Source organism: Taeniopygia guttata, chromosome Z, assembly GCF_048771995.1.
Source record: "Taeniopygia guttata chromosome Z, bTaeGut7.mat, whole genome shotgun sequence".
Classification (NCBI taxonomy): domain Eukaryota; kingdom Metazoa; phylum Chordata; class Aves; order Passeriformes; family Estrildidae; genus Taeniopygia; species Taeniopygia guttata.
The window spans coordinates 23,464,253-23,484,000 of NC_133063.1; the positions used below are offsets into that span (position 1 = coordinate 23,464,253).

The 19,748-nt window shown below is 34.0% G+C and overlaps 1 protein-coding gene across 15 annotated transcripts in view; it reads left to right on the plus strand.

Moving 5' to 3' along the window:
• Nucleotides 1–19,748, plus strand: part of PPIP5K2 (diphosphoinositol pentakisphosphate kinase 2) — a 47,210-nt gene that overhangs the window by 13,940 nt on the left and 13,522 nt on the right. For 8 of the 15 annotated variants that reach the window (XM_072922154.1, XM_072922148.1, XM_072922152.1 and 5 more), the window contains 19 exons: nucleotides 464–618; nucleotides 974–1,075; nucleotides 2,773–2,934; nucleotides 4,056–4,177; nucleotides 5,529–5,630; nucleotides 6,185–6,271; nucleotides 7,138–7,213; nucleotides 7,299–7,408; nucleotides 8,446–8,531; nucleotides 9,152–9,277; nucleotides 9,392–9,513; nucleotides 10,926–11,108; nucleotides 13,005–13,146; nucleotides 13,711–13,934; nucleotides 15,492–15,619; nucleotides 15,812–15,926; nucleotides 17,146–17,253; nucleotides 17,336–17,452; nucleotides 18,093–18,266. In XM_072922154.1, the coding sequence (XP_072778255.1) occupies nucleotides 464–618; nucleotides 974–1,075; nucleotides 2,773–2,934; nucleotides 4,056–4,177; nucleotides 5,529–5,630; nucleotides 6,185–6,271; nucleotides 7,138–7,213; nucleotides 7,299–7,408; nucleotides 8,446–8,531; nucleotides 9,152–9,277; nucleotides 9,392–9,513; nucleotides 10,926–11,108; nucleotides 13,005–13,146; nucleotides 13,711–13,934; nucleotides 15,492–15,619; nucleotides 15,812–15,926; nucleotides 17,146–17,253; nucleotides 17,336–17,452; nucleotides 18,093–18,266 (2,441 nt within the window). Of the gene's footprint in view, nucleotides 1–463; nucleotides 619–973; nucleotides 1,076–2,772; nucleotides 2,935–4,055; nucleotides 4,178–5,528; nucleotides 5,631–6,184; nucleotides 6,272–7,137; nucleotides 7,218–7,298; nucleotides 7,409–8,445; nucleotides 8,532–9,151; nucleotides 9,278–9,391; nucleotides 9,514–10,925; nucleotides 11,109–13,004; nucleotides 13,147–13,710; nucleotides 13,935–15,491; nucleotides 15,620–15,811; nucleotides 15,927–17,145; nucleotides 17,254–17,335; nucleotides 17,453–18,092; nucleotides 18,267–19,748 lie in introns of all 15 variants that reach the window. The other 7 variants (XR_012052946.1, XM_072922144.1, XM_072922146.1 and 4 more) reach the window with 1 other exon arrangement.

Below are 19,748 nucleotides of genomic sequence, written 5' to 3' on the forward strand. Positions count from 1 at the left end.
TGCATCAATCACACAGTATGAGACAGTTTTAACTCTATGGAAGGTGACTGTAGCATCTAACACCACACTGTGTGTACTGTTCACCTGCCAGCTCCCTGATATTTCAGAGAAAGGCACTGAAAAAAAAGACAAATAGCACTTCCCTCTCTTCAAAACACTTCAAATATACCATCTGATGCACCTTATGCACCTGCAGGAGAAAATTTCCTATCTGACGCTGGGGGAATCAACAGTAATTCCGGAACATAGTATTTAAATAACATAATACAGACATGGTTCAGCAAAAATATACTGCATGTGAACATCAGTCATTGTGCAGTCAGTAAAAATCAGAAAAACAAAGATATAATAGAATATTATTATTTCAACCTGCAAATTAATGTAGATCTCTTAATAATTGTGTGCCATTTGTATGCTGTTACAACTCTATTCTTTGCACTTTGTTCTATTCTTTGTTCTTCAGAATGCAACTTGATTGAAGGAGAAGATCATGTAGAAGTGAATGGAGAAATTTTCCAGAAGCCCTTTGTAGAAAAGCCAGTTAGTGCTGAGGACCACAATGTTTACATTTATTATCCAACATCTGCTGGGGGCGGAAGCCAGAGGCTCTTTCGAAAGGTGAGGTTATGGTACTAAAGCTATTGAAAAGCTTTAGGTGTCTAACAGGATTGCAGAGTAATCATGTCGTGTCCTGCTTGCTTAGGAATAGAGAAATCAGAGAAATTTCAGTAGAACATATAGATTGAATAAAAGCCTATGTTTCTTTCAGTAGATGATTAGCTACTGCAGATTCTTAGCACACACCATGAATGTACTTCTAGAATCTTCCAAAAATCTTTTGGCAATGGTCAAAAGTTTGCTTCATTTGGTACATGAAATGTTTTCTCAGTACAAGTGTGTTATTTTAGGTAGTTTCAAAATTTCTTAAGCAGTACTCTTTGAATTTTTTTTAATGGAAAAATACATCTTCCAGATTGGCAGCCGGAGCAGTGTTTATTCTCCTGAAAGCAGTGTGAGGAAAACAGGTTCTTATATTTATGAGGAATTCATGCCTACAGATGGAACTGATGTGAAGGTATGACAACGGCACATTCTTATTTATATTTAGAACAATCAAATGCTCAAAGAACTTGTCAGTTTTAAATCTTGGTTAAGGATTAATTTTAATTGAGTCTTAATACAGCTCATAAGTAAAAAATGCAATTCTGATTCTAGCTAAACATAGTACTTGCAATGTAGAGCAGCTGTGCTTGTATTGTTAGAATCAAGTGCTGGAGGCTTGCTACCCAGTATATCGTCTTTCTTTTTTTGTATTGTATTAGTGCCAGAATGGCATCTTCTTTCCTGTGCTAACAGGCACACCCAGATACTTTATCTGAAGGTTAAAGGTTACAAAGAAGTCTAATTGAAGTGGATTTTAGTATGCCAATAAGCAAAAGTTACTTGCTAAAATTTTATGGAGTCAAAGAAAAGAACCTTTGTGGACCTTATCTGTAATAATTTTCACTCTTTTGTTCATTTAGATTCTTAACAGAGGTATTAGGTACCATAAGAGAACGCTAAAACAGAGCAATAACAAAGTAGATTTTAAAGCAGCCTTGTGTGAAGATTACTTCCTTTCTCTTTGTGCTCATATTGGCCTATTAAGCTCTTTTCAAAACGTGGGAAACCAATGTTTTAAAATCTACCTAAGAGATCACTGTATTTAGACAAAAAAGTGCAGGTGTAGAGAGTGTGAGGTCTAATACAAAAAGCCTTTTTATTAACTGCAGTCAGCTTCTTAGTATCACTTGGTGGTGCATGAGGGGAATACTCTTTTCATGTTCTCAAAAAAATGCCCAGGTGTACTCTTCTGAAGGTTACTCTGTGCAACACTTTGCAGTACATTAATTTGTGTTTATACATGTTTGTGTAGTAGCTTCACAAACCTTCTGCAATGATTCTTGCAACAAGAAGAGCTGCAAATTGCCAGAGGATTAGGGACTATTTTGATTAATTGCAGTGTAGTCATCAAGCAGCAGTGGGCTTTTAATAGTCCAGATAAGTAATGGATTTTTTAATAAGACTATCAATGTTGTATTAGGCAGTTTCACTAAACTTACCCTCTTGCTTGAATTCACTAAATTGGCAGTATTGGCACTCATCTGCTTTAGCTGAATACTGTTTTAATCAATGCTTGGAGTTTGTTTTTTATTTAAAGAAACTGAAGCTATTTTTAAGAACTGCTGACAAATCTTGTCTGGCATATGCCCCAAACCCTTCAGTGACCATCAAAACTGCAGTAGAGAGATAACACAATTGTTCACTCAAGCTCCTGCCTTGTCATCGTAAAGCTGGGCAGATCCTTGTTTTGTTTAGTCCAGTCTAAAATGTAAACATACTTTTAAAATTAAGAGAATAACTTAATCCAGCAGCCAGATTTCCGTAAGTAAACTGAAATAATTCTCAACCTGTTCTTCAGGTTCTGCAGATGTTTTGGAGAAGAAAACATTTATATCTCTGTACCATCATAACTGAGAAATTTATTTTTATTAATTGAGTTTTTATAATTACTCTTATTCTTGTTTTATCCCAGGCTGTCAGTAAATGATGTGTGTTCTCTGAAGGCAGAGAATGCCACTGAGGAAGATACTTTAGTTGACCTTTTCAATAACGGAAGCAGCTAGTATCTTTTGATGTTGTTGTCATGTTTGATTTATATGTATGCATTTTGAAAATTTATGCAACATAATTTAAATACACTGGATGAAGAGGTCCTGTTTTTCAATACAGGTGTACACAGTAGGTCCAGACTATGCTCATGCTGAGGCCCGGAAGTCTCCAGCTCTGGATGGCAAAGTAGAACGAGACAGCGAAGGAAAAGAAGTGAGATATCCAGTCATCCTGAATGCAAGAGAGAAGTTAATTGCTTGGAAAGTATGCCTTGCCTTTAAGGTAAGCTGATTGCTTTCCTATCTAATCAAACATTTAGTGTTAATTAATTGTTTGTTACATGAAACTTCCGTAGGGTTTTGCTGAATGAGCCAGCAGTGGTAATTAGTGCAGAACTCCTTGGAAGGTGGAAAGTTAAACCTCCATATGACATCTTTTTTTAATCAAGAAGGATTTTTCCTTTAATGTTTTGAAAAGTTCTGGATAAGTTGCTTGTGTTGCATTAGTTCCCTGAATTTACATGTTGCTATTGTGCTTTCCTAGCCCACAGTGTATCTATTTTGTGTATAATATTTTCACACATTTTGATAATAGTTTCTAAATTAGCAAAACACACTTTCAATACAGTTTTTGTAACTTCTGTTACCTAGTATTTTCATCAGGTACAGATTTATTGTTAATTTGGTATTTATATGATTACGTTCTTACTTGAAGAAATTGATACTAATTTGATAGTTTCAATTTTTGTATCATTTTAAGATTGCTGTATAGTTACAAGGATTCTTTTGTTCAAAACAGCATTCAGTCCCTTGCCCTCCTTTCACCTGTTTTATAAGAAGTTTTCAGCCTGTCTCATTTACCTGTATGTGACTATGATGGCATTCTGTAGGGTGTAGGCCTCTATCTGCAAAGTGGGCTTGGAGATCTTAACAACCACTCTGTTGAAGTAGCTTCTAGTATCCTCTACTAATGATGTCAATAGTATGTTAATGTCAAAACTATCTTGTAAAATTTTAACAAATACGGTTTTTCATTTTTTTTTTTGTAATTTCTAGCCTGCCATCCTTAAAAACTATTATGTAGTGGGAAGCCATTGTCAGAAAGGGGGACTTGTAGGCCCACAGTTGCTGTAAGTCTTGAAATTTGTACTCTTGTGAACTTGACCTTCAATACTAATACTGCTAGGGATATGCAGGAAACATAAAATCAAGTTGGGTATAAAAAGTTAAAAACAGGAAGATGTTTGCATGATGTGGGTGAACATAACATGGAACTGACATAAGGTAGTAAGTGTAAAGCGTGACGTGTTTTTGTCATATTTTCAGATGAATACCTGATTAAAATATAAAATTTGTTTAGAATAAGCAATCTTAAATCACTTGAACTTTTATTCTTTAAAACAGCAAACAGTTTGTGGCTTTGATTTGCTACGTGCAAATGGACAGTCCTATGTCTGTGATGTGAACGGCTTCAGTTTTGTGAAAAACTCCATGAAATACTATGATGATTGTGCTAAGATACTGGGGTAAGAGTTTACTGGTTTATTTCAGATTTGCTTATTAATTTCTTTGCATACTATTTTACTTTATGTACTGCCAAATTTCTTATTACTATTATTTATTTATTAATATTAATTATGTCTTATTACTATTAATAATAATTCTTATTAGTATTAATTATGAATTATTTATTAAAAATTAAATAATGCATTAAATGTAATTAACAGAAACAATTTTAAAATCCTTAAAGAGAATCCTAAGTAAATAAATAAATACTAAATAAATTCCTTATTCCTAAAATCATCCCAAACATCTCAGTTTTTAAAAGTGTTAAAGCTAACTGAATAAGTATTTTGAAATCAAGATTAAGTTCTTAAAGGTACCTGAGATCTTTTCAAGTAGTGAAGCACCACTGGGTGGTTGTGATTGATGCAGTTTAATGTGTCCAAATCACTGTACATTGTCCTTGATCTGAAGTTGGTGTATACTTGTATATTTGTGGATTTCATACTTGTAAAACCAAACTGGAATACAATCATGGCATCTTCTATCATACCATCTTGTCTCTGCCACTGGAGGCAAAAAAAGTATAATGAGGGATCATATAGAACTAGGTATAGAACTCTATGCTAAGGAAATGTCCTCAAAGTAGGCTAAGCCCATTGTGACTGGCTTTACAGTAAGATTGCACTAATGAGATACAGCGTGACTTTTTGCATGATCTAATGGTCTGGAATCTTATTATGTGAAGGATTTTGCAAGTCTTTTCAAGATTTTTTAGCTTGTTCTACTTTAAGATGGACCTTTTTTCCCTCTCTGTGTTACTGCTTCTTACATAGATATTACTCTGAAGTACAGTGTATTTTGATGAAATATTTGTGAAACAAAACATTATATGTACCATCTTTCTTGAGGTGGAGACTGCATTGCCATTTTATAGTTACAATGAGACTGTACCTATTTTTCCAGTTTTATCACAGAAACTTTTGAGAAACTACTGGTAATGAGAATGGCTTGGTGATTATTAGACACTTTTAGTTAGGCAGTGAGGCCAATTGTCTACATATATAAATGAACAAGAATAATTCCTATCCAAGGAGCTCTTTTAGGAACTGGAGTTGAAAAGCTGAGGTCTCTTACAAATACAGGACCAGTAGTCTAATGCTTCTGTAGCAGTTGTAATAGGTCTAAATTATTAAGTGGTCTTTATTATGCAATTAAAAGAAAACTATGTATCTATACATTCATGGCTGCTAGTACTCTAAAACTGCAGTAATAAAAATGCATATATAGAATCTATTTGGAGTTTGCATGTGTTGTGTAAGCTGTGCTTTAAACTTACTTGATTTGTTTTTTTATTCTTAACTACTATTTTAGAAATATCATAATGAGAGAACTTGCTCCCCAATTTCAAATACCGTGGTCAATTCCTTTGGAAGCTGAAGACATTCCTATTGTGCCAACCACTTCTGGAACAATGTAAGAAAATAGTAGCTACACCTGAATTGTACAAACTCCCAATGTAACTTTGGTGTGAATCTTTTTTTCTCTTTGCAAGGTGTGCCCACGTTGGTCTGTGAATGCTTGCTTTGTGTGCTGAAAACAAGGAAGGAATCACAATTGCTATAACAGCAGTCAGAGTTTCTCACCCTTAGTCAAGCTGAGTACAGAACAGCAGATTTTATTAGTTTAGCATCTTTTATACATAGCTTCCACTGCTAATCATTGTTCCAGCACCAGCTTAATATGTGCTTCTAATAAACATGCTCTCTCATTTAATTATCCTCAAAATTGTTGTTTTAAAAACTACTCAAAATAGATGTCCTATAGTTACCTAAGTCTTAAAATCAGTACTTATATTTTATACCTTACATCATTTTCAGTTAACGTTATATTCTTGCATATGCTTCCATCATTTCTGTAGTTATGTCAGATGACTACAACTGTGTCAATTGTCTTGATTGTAGTTGGTTTAATATTAAATAAAAGACCCTTGTGTACAGACTTGTGAAATACAACCCTTGAAATTTCAGGATGGAGCTTAGATGTGTTATAGCTGTAATACGCCATGGGGATCGAACACCAAAGCAAAAAATGAAAATGGAAGTAAAACATCAGAGGTAAATAGAATCTTGGTAAAAGTATTTTAGAGTATAGGATTCTGGGGCTAAGCAAGCCGTGAATTAACCAGGAATTGCACAATTGCAGGTTGCTTTTTGGTTTGTTTTCCTCTAAATCTAACAGTTTTAGATACTACAAATACCCCTACAAGTATGCACCTCTCCTTCTAACAGGACTGTCAACTTACTTGTGCAGATTTCTTTCAACACATGCTGTGCCTTGTGTACTGTAGTCTTTGATTTTATGGAAAATGCATTTGTGTCTATAAATGTCTTTATTAAAAATAATGCAGCAGAGAATATTTCTAGACCATGGCTTCCACTTTCTGCTTCTTACAGTTTAATGACTCTGAATTTCTGGTAGATACCATCTTTATACTGGCATTCATAAGACAACTTACATAATTGGCCTGGAGCTAGGTGTAGTTCCAGTAAAAAGGAATTATTTATTTTGGGACTAGATTCTTGCATTCAGAACATGTTGAAGAAGAGCAGGACTGCTCACTTGGTATTTTTGGTCCCTACTTCTGTTCAGGATCATTCTTGACGATTAAGAATTGCTATAGCTGCATATTCAAATAGTATATAATTCAAATATATAGACTATCCTCTTGTTTTAATACTTAGCAAGTCAATAAGAGACTGATTAAGTCATTTTTAGTGCTCTTATTTCTCTAATGCATTGAAAACTTCTGAGGAAATGGGATTTGAATAAAGCTTGGTTTGACTTCCATATTGCAGGTTTTAACCTGACTTTCAAATATGGTAGAGGTACTAATTTTAGATCACTTTAAGAGCCTCCTGTTTGAGTAGTAGTAATTTAATTTATTAATGGAATTTCTAAATTATTTTTATTTATCTTAAAGATTTTTTGATCTCTTTGAAAAATGTGATGGATATAAATCTGGAAAACTGAAACTGAAAAAACCAAAACAGTTGCAGGCAAGTTTGTCTTTATTTTTTTTACTGTGATATTTTGTAAACAGAAATATATTTATTTAATTAAATCCTATGTTTCCTTCTTTAGGAAGTACTTGATATAGCAAGGCAGCTCCTTGTAGAACTTGGGCAAAACAATGATTCTGAAATTGAAGAAAGTAAAGCAAAACTTGAACAGCTAAAGACTGTGTTGGAAATGTAAGTGTCTAATTTTTAGGCTTCATAGCAATAAAGGTATATCTGCTGTTTTGACTTGTTCCACCAGTTATTAAATGGATTGCGTTATCAAATATAACAATTCAAGCACAATGTTTTTGAAGAGAAGGGATGTAATGTATGAAATGGGCCATCGATCTGGCTTTTTTCTTCTTGTCTTTTTAATTTAGCTCATTGCTGTATCTAGTGTCTCAGTATACTTTCAAAAAGAGAAGGTTACTTTTGTTGATGTTGAATTTCGCCTTCTTGAATATTTTTGAAATGAAAATACTTGTAAGCAGGGTCTGCTTCTTGCAGTGTGACATAATGACTTCTGATAAAGCCAGTAAGAGCTATCACCATGCTTGTATACTTACAGTAAACTTTGAGGATTGAAGATAAGTAAGTCTGTATACCAAGTCTGAAATGTTTGGTAACAAAAAAAACACCTTTAAAAACCCAACAAAACAAGGAAAACAACAGAAAAAAAAGGCTTCAAGGTTTATTAAAGATCTGGGCTCTTAGACTGTGAAATGGTAATAGGAATTTTTAATTTTAAAAATATCAAGGAACTGAGAATTATCATTGATATTTATAATAATTGTTTTAAATACTGGATTTTGCTTGAGAACTTAATGGGCTATAAAACCAGTAGCCATCTACACTGTGAGACCAGTTTCTGGATACTGATAGCCACTGTAGTTTTGGATCTCAATCGATGAATTACTTGTGTCATGTCCAATACTGCTTGTTGTTGTGGGGGGAGGGGGGGTTCCAGTTTTATGTTCAGTTTTATAAAAGGTAGAATTAGATAGTATTTTAAGATGTTTCATTATAGCATAGTTGTTATTGCTAATTCTGTACTTGTTGAGCTAATGTTTATTCTAAAGACTGCTTCAATAAACATTGGTAAAAAGCAGAAATCATTGACCAAGAGAGATTTACTATATCCTGTTACAGGATTTTAGCACTTTTGGAGGAAAATATTTAAAATGTTTCTCTCCCTCTTCCCCTCTCATTTTTCCCTGTTCCTGCTTAAGGTATGGGCATTTTTCAGGCATAAACCGCAAAGTTCAGTTAACATATCTTCCTCATGGCTGCCCTAAGACTTCCAGTGAAGAGGAAGGTATTGTACTACTTTTGTACCTAATCACTTAATATTATGTGTATATAAATAGTCATGGACTACTAGTATAACATGTCTTGATGTTAAAAAGAGGGGAATATTGTGTTTTGAAAGAATGTATAGTTAGCAGATATTCACAGTATTTTAATCTGAATTGTACACCTAAAACTCTGTAGTAAATTTGTCTTCTAACCCTGCTCTTGTGCAACAGAAAAGTAACATGAAAAGAAACTTCAGTGATGCACCAAAGTGCTGTTTTGAGCCAGTGTATGAAAATCTCACTCAATAATTAATGTCTTTAAAACAGTTACAAACTGTAGGGTGTTTAGCATCCAGTTTATTTTAATTTTTCTGTTTTGATTTACTTTTTGCTTCAGATTTGTGCTAAATATTTTTCATATGTATTCTCTTTGTAGTTTTATTACTTCAGTTTTCTCTGTTTAAAGTGCCCATTTAGTTTACCAGGCCAGTATGTCCTTAATGTTAGAATAGTATTAAAGATTCATAATGTTGGGGAGATTCTTTGATGAAGCTTCTCATAGACCAAATACTTTTGTTCATTTGGAAAAAAAACCAACTATATACTTAACTACTAAGCTTTTCTCCCTGTGTAAAATTAGATAATAGAAGAAATGAGCCATCCCTGCTTCTGGTTCTAAAATGGGGAGGAGAGTTGACCCCTGCAGGCAGGGTTCAAGCAGAGGAACTTGGAAGAGCTTTCAGGTGTATGTATCCAGGTGGACAAGGTAAAAAGAAAATTATCATAATAATTTAAAACACAAATAAATTGAGTATCATAAATCACTTCTGAAGATAATCAAGTACAAGATGAGAGTTTGAGCAAAATGTTTATTTGGTAGGAGATTATGCTGGATTTCCTGGATGTGGATTACTTAGATTACATAGCACTTATCGACATGATCTCAAAATCTATGCTTCTGATGAGGGACGAGTTCAGATGACTGCAGCAGCTTTTGCAAAGGTACAATGTGAAATTGTATTTTCATTTCTAAAATTCTGATATTCTCAGGTTTGTATTTTCTTTTGAAGTCTGGGAGAGATTTACAGTTTAGTAGAAAAAGGTATTTTCAAAGTGTAGTTCATTGTGAAAAAGTATCCAAATAATGTGCCAAAAATTTGAAGTGCTCTGCGCAGATGAAGACAGTTTTTAATTAAACAGCCCTGTCTGAATCACTTTTGTTCTCTTCTCCATAAGATTCTGTGAAGAAGCTAAAGTCTGCTCACTTGAAATGCTGGGCTCTAATGCAAGTATTTGTCTTCTTCACTTCTCCATGGGTCTGTTATAACATTAGATTTCAATTACCAAGACTGCCATCTACCTTTACTTTCCTGGCCCTTGTGAGTAACAGGGCCAGGGCAATGCCTGCGCTCAATAGTTCATTAGTAACCTCTGTGAAAGAATTGTCCTAGGTGTTTTCCAGAAATCTTGCTTCCTTGTCTCCTGCAATATTGCCATAGAGGTATCCAGGGCCGAGAGTACTCATGGAAACAAGGCCTGCAATTAGGTGGCTTTCTCCACTTGTGTTAAGAAGGTTTCATCCATTTCCCCTTTTAAACTAGAGGCCTACCATGATACTGTGCTTCCAAAAGGTCCTATAGGTAGTTACAGCAAAAGTCCATTCATGTGAACTACTCTACAATATCTCTTGTGATGTGAATTAACTTAAAGCTCTACAAGTCTTCAGACTTCCTGTTTCTCCTATTTATTTCTATGCTGCATATATTTGTACAGAAATATTTCAGTAATCTGACCTGCTTTCCCTCAGTCAGCAGGCTTGAAGAGATACCACACCATTTCCTTCTTTATTCCAGAGCCCTTCCATTGCCAGAAAAGTCACAAAAGTTTCCAGCCTCCTTCATTTTGGAATTCTCCATTCACCTGTTGTCAAAGCCTTTGAATGTCCTGTGACTCACATGGCTTGGATTTTTGCCTCTGTAGAGTCTCTGTAAGACCCTTCCGATCTGCTGTTTATCCTGCCAGATGCTATTTGGTTTGCAAGCCCTTTCTGTAGCTCCTCTCTGGTAACACAAGTCCTTGAGCAAAGCATGTCACCCACAAGTCAGGCAGCTGTTGCTTCCAGCCTCAGGGAGAGGGCACCTGCACTCCCTACAATCCAAGACCTGAACAGCTGGTGTTGGGAAACATTATCTGTGTCATGTCACCATCACTGTTGCACCATCTGTATCAATCCTGCAGACTAGCAGTGTATAGGGACCCATTTCTCTGTTAGTATATGCATTGAGCCACTGCTTAGCTAACCTATAGCCAAGTGATACCATCTTGAATTTAAATTAGTGTTTCGGGCATTTTTTTAAGATACTAATTTGTTCATCTTCATCTATTTGCCTGAATAATTATATTGTTTGCTTCAGGGACTACTGGCCTTAGAGGGAGAGCTGACTCCTATTCTTGTCCAGATGGTAAAAAGTGCTAATATGAATGGTCTGTTGGACAGTGACAGTGATTCTTTAAGCAGCTGTCAACACCGTGTTAAAGCAAGGCTCCATGAAATTCTCCAGAGAGACAGAGAATTTACTGCTGATGACTATGATAAGGTTAGCATATGATTTGTTTCTCATTAAATAAAATAAATAACTCTGGAAATTCCTGTGCAAAAGTACTGAGCAGTGATTTTATGTGTCTGTTTTGCAAAATTATTTGCGTGCTTGCAAATAGTTTGAAGTGCAAAGGTGGCTGTACCAATTGTGGCTGTAGATATTTCATCCTGCAATTTTGGTAATCAGAATAGCTACAAACTTTGAAGTAGGAGTGGACAGGGATCTCATTTGTAAATCTTTTACACTGTTCATTAAAATATTTTAATTATTCAAGAAATGACATTATATTGTTTGCATTTTTTCTAATCTTTACTTTGACAGTGTGTAGTGTAACAAAATGCTTTCCTACCTACTGCTGCTGTTTCAATTGTTAATCTGATGAAAGGTCTTTTTTTTAACTTAAATTACTAAGTTACTGAAAACCAGTAGAATACTTTCAGTGAAATGAAATACCTCATTAACATTCTAAACTACCACATAGTAATATAGTTTATGTTGACTTAGTACAGACCATGTCATTGTTCCTGTTTTTAAATGTGTTGTTTCTTACAGTTAAAAAATTTCTTTCTCTTTCAATTGTTCATACTCTGTCTCATATAAGAACTAAATACAAGTCCTCAAATGAGGTTTAAGCTTAATCTGCTATTTTTTAAAATGTATTGAGAGCAAATTAATTAAGAATAATATACCCTGCATGTATATACCCTGTGTGGATTCATTTAAATATAAGGTATCATGCAAAGCACTCCTAGCAGGGGATTCAACACTATTTGGAAAATGCAAGGATTTATTGGTGTTTGTAATATAGATACAATAAGGTTTGAAATTGGCTAAAACTAATAGAGTGCTCTTCAGTCATTGAAAGTTACTAACCTTTGGGATCATAAAGCAATAAAAACTTGGAGGGGAGTCATTTATTTGTGGAGTTTTTTCAATTTACTTGGGATTTAGGAAAATTGTATGGGGTTTATTCCTGTGCCTCCCTCCCTGTTATGTATAAATAATAAATTTCTTGATTTAAATCATAATAGGAAGATAGGAACTGCTTATGTTAGGTAGAGAGCAGAAGTTTTCCACATCCAAATTACTCTGTCCATTTCAGGAGACTGAGGAGAGTACAAATAAGTGTGTATTTTGTGTATAAATTACTGTTTCATATCATAGGTCAATTTGAATTTTGCAGATTTTTCTGACAAAAAATGAGACTAAGCCACACATATTATTTTAATGATACACACCTTGATGATGATAGTTTGTAGCTTTTACCATTTCTATAACTGATTCAGTTCTGAAGAAATCTCATATGTTGTTGCTATATGGGCATTTAAAGGCTTTCTTTTTGTGTTTGTGTCCTGCAGTCCTGTAGAAACAAAAGCCTATGACAGGAACAGGCAAATTTTTTTAAGGTACCAGTTACTATTGCAAATCTGGTGCCTGTAGTGCAAATAATATTTTGTGAGGCATGTAGCTTAATGACAACATTTCTAAAAGAATTTACTTTTGTAAGCTTTTGAATACAGAAGTTATTTGAAAGGAAAATATGGAAGCTTGCTAAGTATATACAAAGTTCTAAACATCTTCCCAATTTTCCTTTCTTGGAATAAAAGAAATGGTTTTATGAATTCTTGTAGTTATTCACATTTACTGTATGGAATTAGCTGCTCTATGAATTCTTATTGCCTTTGAATCTCTAGCAAATAGTACTACATTTTGAAGTATTTTCTTAATGCCTCAAAGGTAATAGATAGTTGATCAATTATGAAAAATATTCATAGCAACCTGCTTGAGTTCTTTTTCTCCTGTACTTTGTATCTTTGACATGTTCCATCTTATCTCACCAGGTCTTTCAAATCTAGTCTGTTCAGTTAATTTTGTGTTTATCTCAAATTGCAGCTCACTCCCTCTGGAAGCATCTCACTGATAAAATCAATGCAGGTTATTAAAAATCCTGTAAAGACATGTGACAAGGTCTATTACTTGATACAGAGTTTGACTTCTCAGATCAGGCAGAGAATGGAAGACCCAAAGTCTGCAGGTACTGAAATGTTTTTGTACTTGCATTTAGTTTCTCTAGTTAACATACATGAAAGAGAAATGTAACATAACTATTCTTCACTAAATTCACTTTTAGCAGAACATTTGTCAACCAATAATAGAGTAAGTATTTTCACCGTCTGATTTCATATGCATAGCTTTTAAGCAAAAGGTATGAGGAAAATGTGGTTGTATTGCAGGTAAGGACTCTTTGGTCTTCAGAAATGCCAATGTTTGCAGAAACTCTTGTCATAGTTATTTGAAACTCAGCATTCCACAAAAGTAATAGGAAAAATTGATGGTACTAATACTAATTTATATAGGTACATCTTATATTTTAGGGCCAGTGGTGCATTTCTGCAGCAATGTGTTTTACTATCATAGTGGAGCTTTGTAATTGTGATGCTTTCAGCACTAAAATTAATTTTATGCTCTGCTATCCCTTTTTCTAAATAGTAACTTATTTTGATCCCTCTATAATTCAGTTGTTACTACCATGTAATTAAAATGATCTTTTGTTACTTGAATTGCCTTAATTACTTACAAGAGATACATGTCTATGCAGATATTCAGCTGTACCACAGTGAAACTCTAGAACTGATGTTGCGCAGGTGGGCCAAGTTGGAAAAAGACTTCAAAACAAAAAATGGAAGATATGATATTAGCAAAATTCCTGATATTTATGACTGTATAAAATATGATGTACAACACAATGGATCCTTAAAATTAGAAAACACAATGGAATTATATAGGCTTTCAAAGGCTTTAGCTGACATTGTGATTCCTCAGGTAAGCATTTTCAGTTGTTAAATAGAAGAAAGTTGAGAATAAATGTTTTTTTAAATTTTTGTGAAAATGTCTACTTTGTATTTTCTTTTGAAGTTCTCACATTTTTGCAATAATAGAAGGTTTTAGCATTATATTTTATCTTTCAGTAGCAAACTGACTGGGATTTTTTCAGAAAAATTTGATTCATAATTAATTAAGCTGTGTTCAGGGTGATTTCTTTTTTGGAATTCATAGTATGAACATGTCTTCTTCCTTTACAGCAGTGTATTAAAATAAAATGGTTCATCTTCAGCATTCATTGTAGATTTAGCAGTTGCCTTTGTGAATAACTCTGTTTTCTGAAATTGCTTTTAATTTCATTTATCCAGCTTATAGAAGTTTCATTTTTGGGCTCTGTCCAAATGACAATGTCAATCCTAATCTATGCAATTTAACTAATTTAAAAAATTTTTAATTTAAAAAGACCTTTCTGCTTCTTCAAAATGCTAAGACTTCATTATGTGAATATAGACATTATATTTCATAGAATTTAAGGCGAGAAGTGGACAAATCAAACTTACATGCTCTGTAGGCTGTTAAACTACGTTTAGCTCTAAAATCTTGGAAATGGCAGGTCATGAAATTGATTTGTGGTAACAGGACAGAACAGACTAAAGCTTTCCCCAAGCATCCCTTCGGTAACAGAACAGTGTTGTAACAGAGGTGTTTATCCATATTGTATGCAGTATGTGAAGGAAATTCTTCCTCTCCCCATCTCTCAAACTCCTTGACATAGAAGACAAAAATAGTAGTGATGCTTAGAATGCATTGTCATGTGTGGGTCTGTTAAGCTGAAATTTTGAACAGAAAGTTAGAGAAGCGGTGAAGATGATGACACATACTGAAGGAAGAAGAACAAAGAAAACTTGATAGCCCACATAATGCAAAGGAAGAGTGCTTGTGTTGCTCTCTTGGGTAACAAGAAGATTCATTCTAACTTTCATGCCATGTGCATCACAGAGTATGAAGCTCCTGGAAGAACATAGTCTTAAATATTGATGATACTACAACACTTAATATCACCAGTAATTTCCCAGTTGTACATAAATACTGTGTGTGTTATTATTTGGCATAAATGGAAGCTCTTCTCTGGGGTAGCTTACTCCAAACTAAGACAGACTTACCAAATAATAGTGACTGTTAAAATAAAGGAAAAGAAACAAAAAACCCACAATGTTTTGGGGGCAGGATAGGAGATGGAGATGGTAACAAGAAGGTAGAATGGCTCCATAGATATTATGGTTAAAAAAAAGAGCTTTATCATACCAGAAGGTAAATCCACTTCTTTGGTTTAACTAGTGAAGGAAAAACTTTTTGTCTGTATCAAGTCAAACAGCAAAAAGGCAAACTTGTTAGTTGAACCTACATGACTAATCATATGTAGTAAAAATGTTTTAAAAAATGGTTTGTAGCCAGAACAAACTAATAGATGACTAATTTGCTTTAATATAGAAAGTTTGAGTTAGAAGGCATATTAATCTTTAACTGAATTTTAAAAGTCAGTTTCTTTTTACACAGGAATATGGTATTTCTAAAGCTGAGAAACTGGAGATTGCCAAAGGTTACTGCACTCCCCTAGTCAGAAAAATTCGTTCTGATCTTCAGAGAACTCAAGATGACGACACTGTAAATAAGCTTCACCCTCTGTAAGCCAGTTACTTTTTTACATGGTTACATTAATTACCATAATAATTACAACTATTCTGTAGGTTTCAAATTTGAGCTATCTTTTTAGCTCATAGATATTAGAAACTATAATTTATTTATTTATTAATAGTATTTTAAAAATAAGGGCACATCTTATCATGGTCTAATAACATTTTTCTTTTTTTTTTTAGCTATTCCAGAGGTGTTATGTCACCAGAACGCCATGTTCGTACCCGTCTGTATTTCACCAGTGAGAGTCATGTCCACTCTCTGTTATCCACCCTTCGTTATGGTGCCTTATGTGATGTAAGTTTCTCTGGTGAAACCCTGATATTTTGAGAGGAACCTGAATCTTCCTCTGACTGTATCCATTGAAATGTTAAGCACCTTTGAAATTTATCACATTTTTTTTAAACACTTTCTTTTCTATTACTTATGCAGAAACATATTGCAGATTGCATATTAATTAGCATGCTAATGTCCAACAAAGTAATGCTATGTTCCATTGGCGGTATGTATTAGAATCGCAAATAGATGTGGAAAGGCTAGATATTTTTTTGTCTTCTGTTGTCACCAATAATTCTTCCAACAAGTCATGATTCAGGGCTCTCTTGAATTTACTTTTACACTGGCATACTATTTTTGGCCATTGACATATTGTCAAGATGTCCCTACCTAATTTCAAGACTGCTCATAGAGTACAAAGTTTCTCCTGTCTAGTGAATTTTCTTACTTTCCTGTACTGTTATAGAATACTAAAGAGGTGCATTGTTTCCCATCTGATAGTCTTTGACACTGAAAAAGACAAGGTCTCCAGATTTGGAAATTATTTAAACTGAGCTCTTGGAGTAGATACATGCAGCACCACAAACCTATCAGCTTGTAAGATACCATTTGACTTATACACTACTTTTCAAATTGTCAAATTGACATACTTGCTTCTGGTAATGTATGACTAAACTCAGTGATGGCAAAAGCATTTATAAACCTCTGTGAAATGCTGCAACAGGTACATTCCAAGTTTAAGTCTGATAAACTTTTAATTTTTCTTTAAGGTAGATTACTAAATGGTTTCTTTCCTACAGCATGAAAAAGGTGACTTCATTTAAGTAGTTTGGGATGTGATGGTTGTACCTCCTCCATCTACTAGAAAGCTTCATTTACTCTGTTTGGCTGATATCTCTGTTAGTGTGATATCTAAAAACGTTTTTCACAATATGCTAGCTGACATGAATTTATTGCAATATTAGCAGTTCTCATCAGCAGAATTGAAAACTGCCTCTGTCTACATATGATCATTGGTGAAAAAACATGAAAGACACACTGAAATAACACATGAAAAGTTTGCTCTTCACTTTTCAGTCATTTGGACATTCATAATTTTTTCGTACCTCTGCATTTTCTTTAACTATGATTAGCATTGCACTTCTACTATGAAAATCTGTGTAAATGGGGGAAAAGTGAAATCATCAGTCTTTTTAAAGAAAATAGCTGAGTTTTACGTGTTGTTATTTTTCTCCATAAGGAATCAAAAGATGAACAATGGAAACGAGCTATGGATTACTTAAATGTGGTCAATGAACTCAATTACATGACACAGATTGTTATCATGCTCTATGAAGATCCAAACAAGGTATTTAAAAATAGATAACTATCTTCAGAAATTAGTAATGCTAAGCTATGTATTAAAGAATAAACCTATTATTTTACTTCAGGAACTTTCTTCAGAAGAACGTTTTCATGTAGAGCTGCATTTCAGTCCAGGAGCTAAAGGCTGTGAGGAAGATAAAAATCTACCATCTGGATATGGATACAGGCCTGCCTCCAGAGAGGTAATAATTATGCTTTTCTATAAAGCAAAACTTAGGTTTATTGGATATGGACATACCTAAAATAAACACTTTAAAATTGTTATGTAAAAAATTCAAGCGTGGGTTTTTATTGCAGTAGAAAAACATGCAGTAAAAGATAAGTAGTCCCAATATTTTCCATTTTGAATGGACACTGAGGTGGAGTACACAGATAATTTGGATGTTCTAAAGCTTTGCCATAACTTTTACTAGAAATACAAAATACTCTAAGTGATATCAACATCAGAGTGTCACATGAATACTATTCTGGGAACTGGAAGACACATTTAAGAAAGTAGTTTGGCATGTTTAGGGATACATTTTGTTGAGGAAGGATTGATATTTTCCAATATATTTGGTCAGGTAAGTGGAGTTACGGTTACTTTTTGAGAAAGGAATAAGAGCAAAGCTTGGCTGGAATTCTTCTAAATAGAAGAAGAAAGACAAAAGAGATTATTATGTAGATTATTAAAAAGTTTTTTCAGTAAAATGTGATTTACTTCTTGTATTTTTAAAATCAGCATGTTTTCTGTTTATGCAGAATATTTATTTAAGAGCCACTTCTGTCTACTTGTTTGAAGGTGTGCAGACAAATTGAGAATTAATTATGTATTTTCTGTAGAATGAAGGCTCAAAGAAAACCTCTCATAGAAATGACAGCGATGAGGAGGTTCACGCTCCTAAACGAGATGAAACAGATCGGTCCGTAGTGATGTTCAAGCCTATGGTATCAGACCCAATTCACATACACAGAAAGTCACCCCTTCCAAGATCCAGGAAGATTGGTTCTGTTGAAGTAAGTGTTTGTGTTCCAGATAATTTCTGTCAAAGACATTAACTTTTGCTTGCTTTTAGGAAAACAAAACCAAATGTAATTCTGCTTTTGATTATACAGAACCAGCATGATACATCTCACAGAAGGTTTGCCCTTACTCAGTGGGAAATCCTCCCTGGCAGTAATTTCTCTGAAGGGATTTTTTTAAAATTATTACTATTCTGTGATAAGACTTACTTCCTTTTTTTAAGCCATTTAAGAAAAGTTGATATTTGAAAATGAAGACTCTTTCAGTCTAAACCTACATCTAGAAACTAACATACATTGCTTTTCTATTCATCCTTACAAGACAGCTACTACTGGGAATTGAGCAAACTTTCAGGGTGATTATGCTGAAAGGGAACAGAGGGATTAGGGTGGATGGGGAGGTGCAGGATGTGAGACATCGTCTGCTGTATTTGCTTTCACGTGAAGTGAAAGTGACTCCACTTATCAAGCTTTTGAAGGTAAGAAAGATAAAGTGAAAGCTTTTTTTTTTAAGTGGCTAGTGTTTGTGTTTCATGAATTCTGTAGGTAACATCTTGAACAATCTAATTTGCTGTCTTGAAAGCCATGACATCTAGGTGTGCTTCACAGATATGGCTTAATGTCACAGAGGTGGGGGAATGCACAGCTGTATCACTGATACCATTGGGTTGGTTGAATGGAAATTCAGATGGTGCATAGAAGCACTTCTGTGATATTAATGCTAGAAGCAGACTAACAGCTTCTTATTGCCTCATTTTCAGTTGCTTAAAACCATCAGAAATTAAGATTCACACCAAAAGCTTTTTCTTTCATGTTTGTGTTGGGAATGAGTTGTCTGTATGCAGTAAAATGATTACAGATTGGAAATCACTTGGTTATTTGCAGTATGGAGAGAAAAAGATGCATGATTCCCTTTTGTAAGGATATCTGTATAACTTCATACGACTTCCATAAATTAACAGACATAATAAATGTTAATGTCTTATATTTTCTATTTCCAAGTTTTTTCATAAACAAATGTTCACAACATCAATATTTTTGATTTTTAAAAGTTGTTTTTGCAATGATCATGCAAACTCCTCTGCTGGCTATGAGTTCACTTATGCACAGCTTAATAGTCTATTACTTCAGACTTTCAACCACTTTCATAAATTATATCAAAGTTAACTTTCACAAGATATCAGAAGCACAAATTGCCAAATTTTGACTGTGCAGATAATATATGTTAAAATGGGATGTGTTTCAGCATTCAGAGCTTGCTTATTTGATGGAAGGAAATAGACAATTTAGAGAAAACTTACACTGTAAAACATATTTTTCTTATAAGTAAAATAGAAAGTTTCATCTGGCCTACTGAAATCTGCAAAACTAGTATTTGGATTATTTAAACTAAATGGTAGTTTGGAGCAATTTTAAAAAGTCACTGCAACTTAAACTGCAACTGCCTTGAACTTTTTTTTTTTTTCCCTGCTTCCT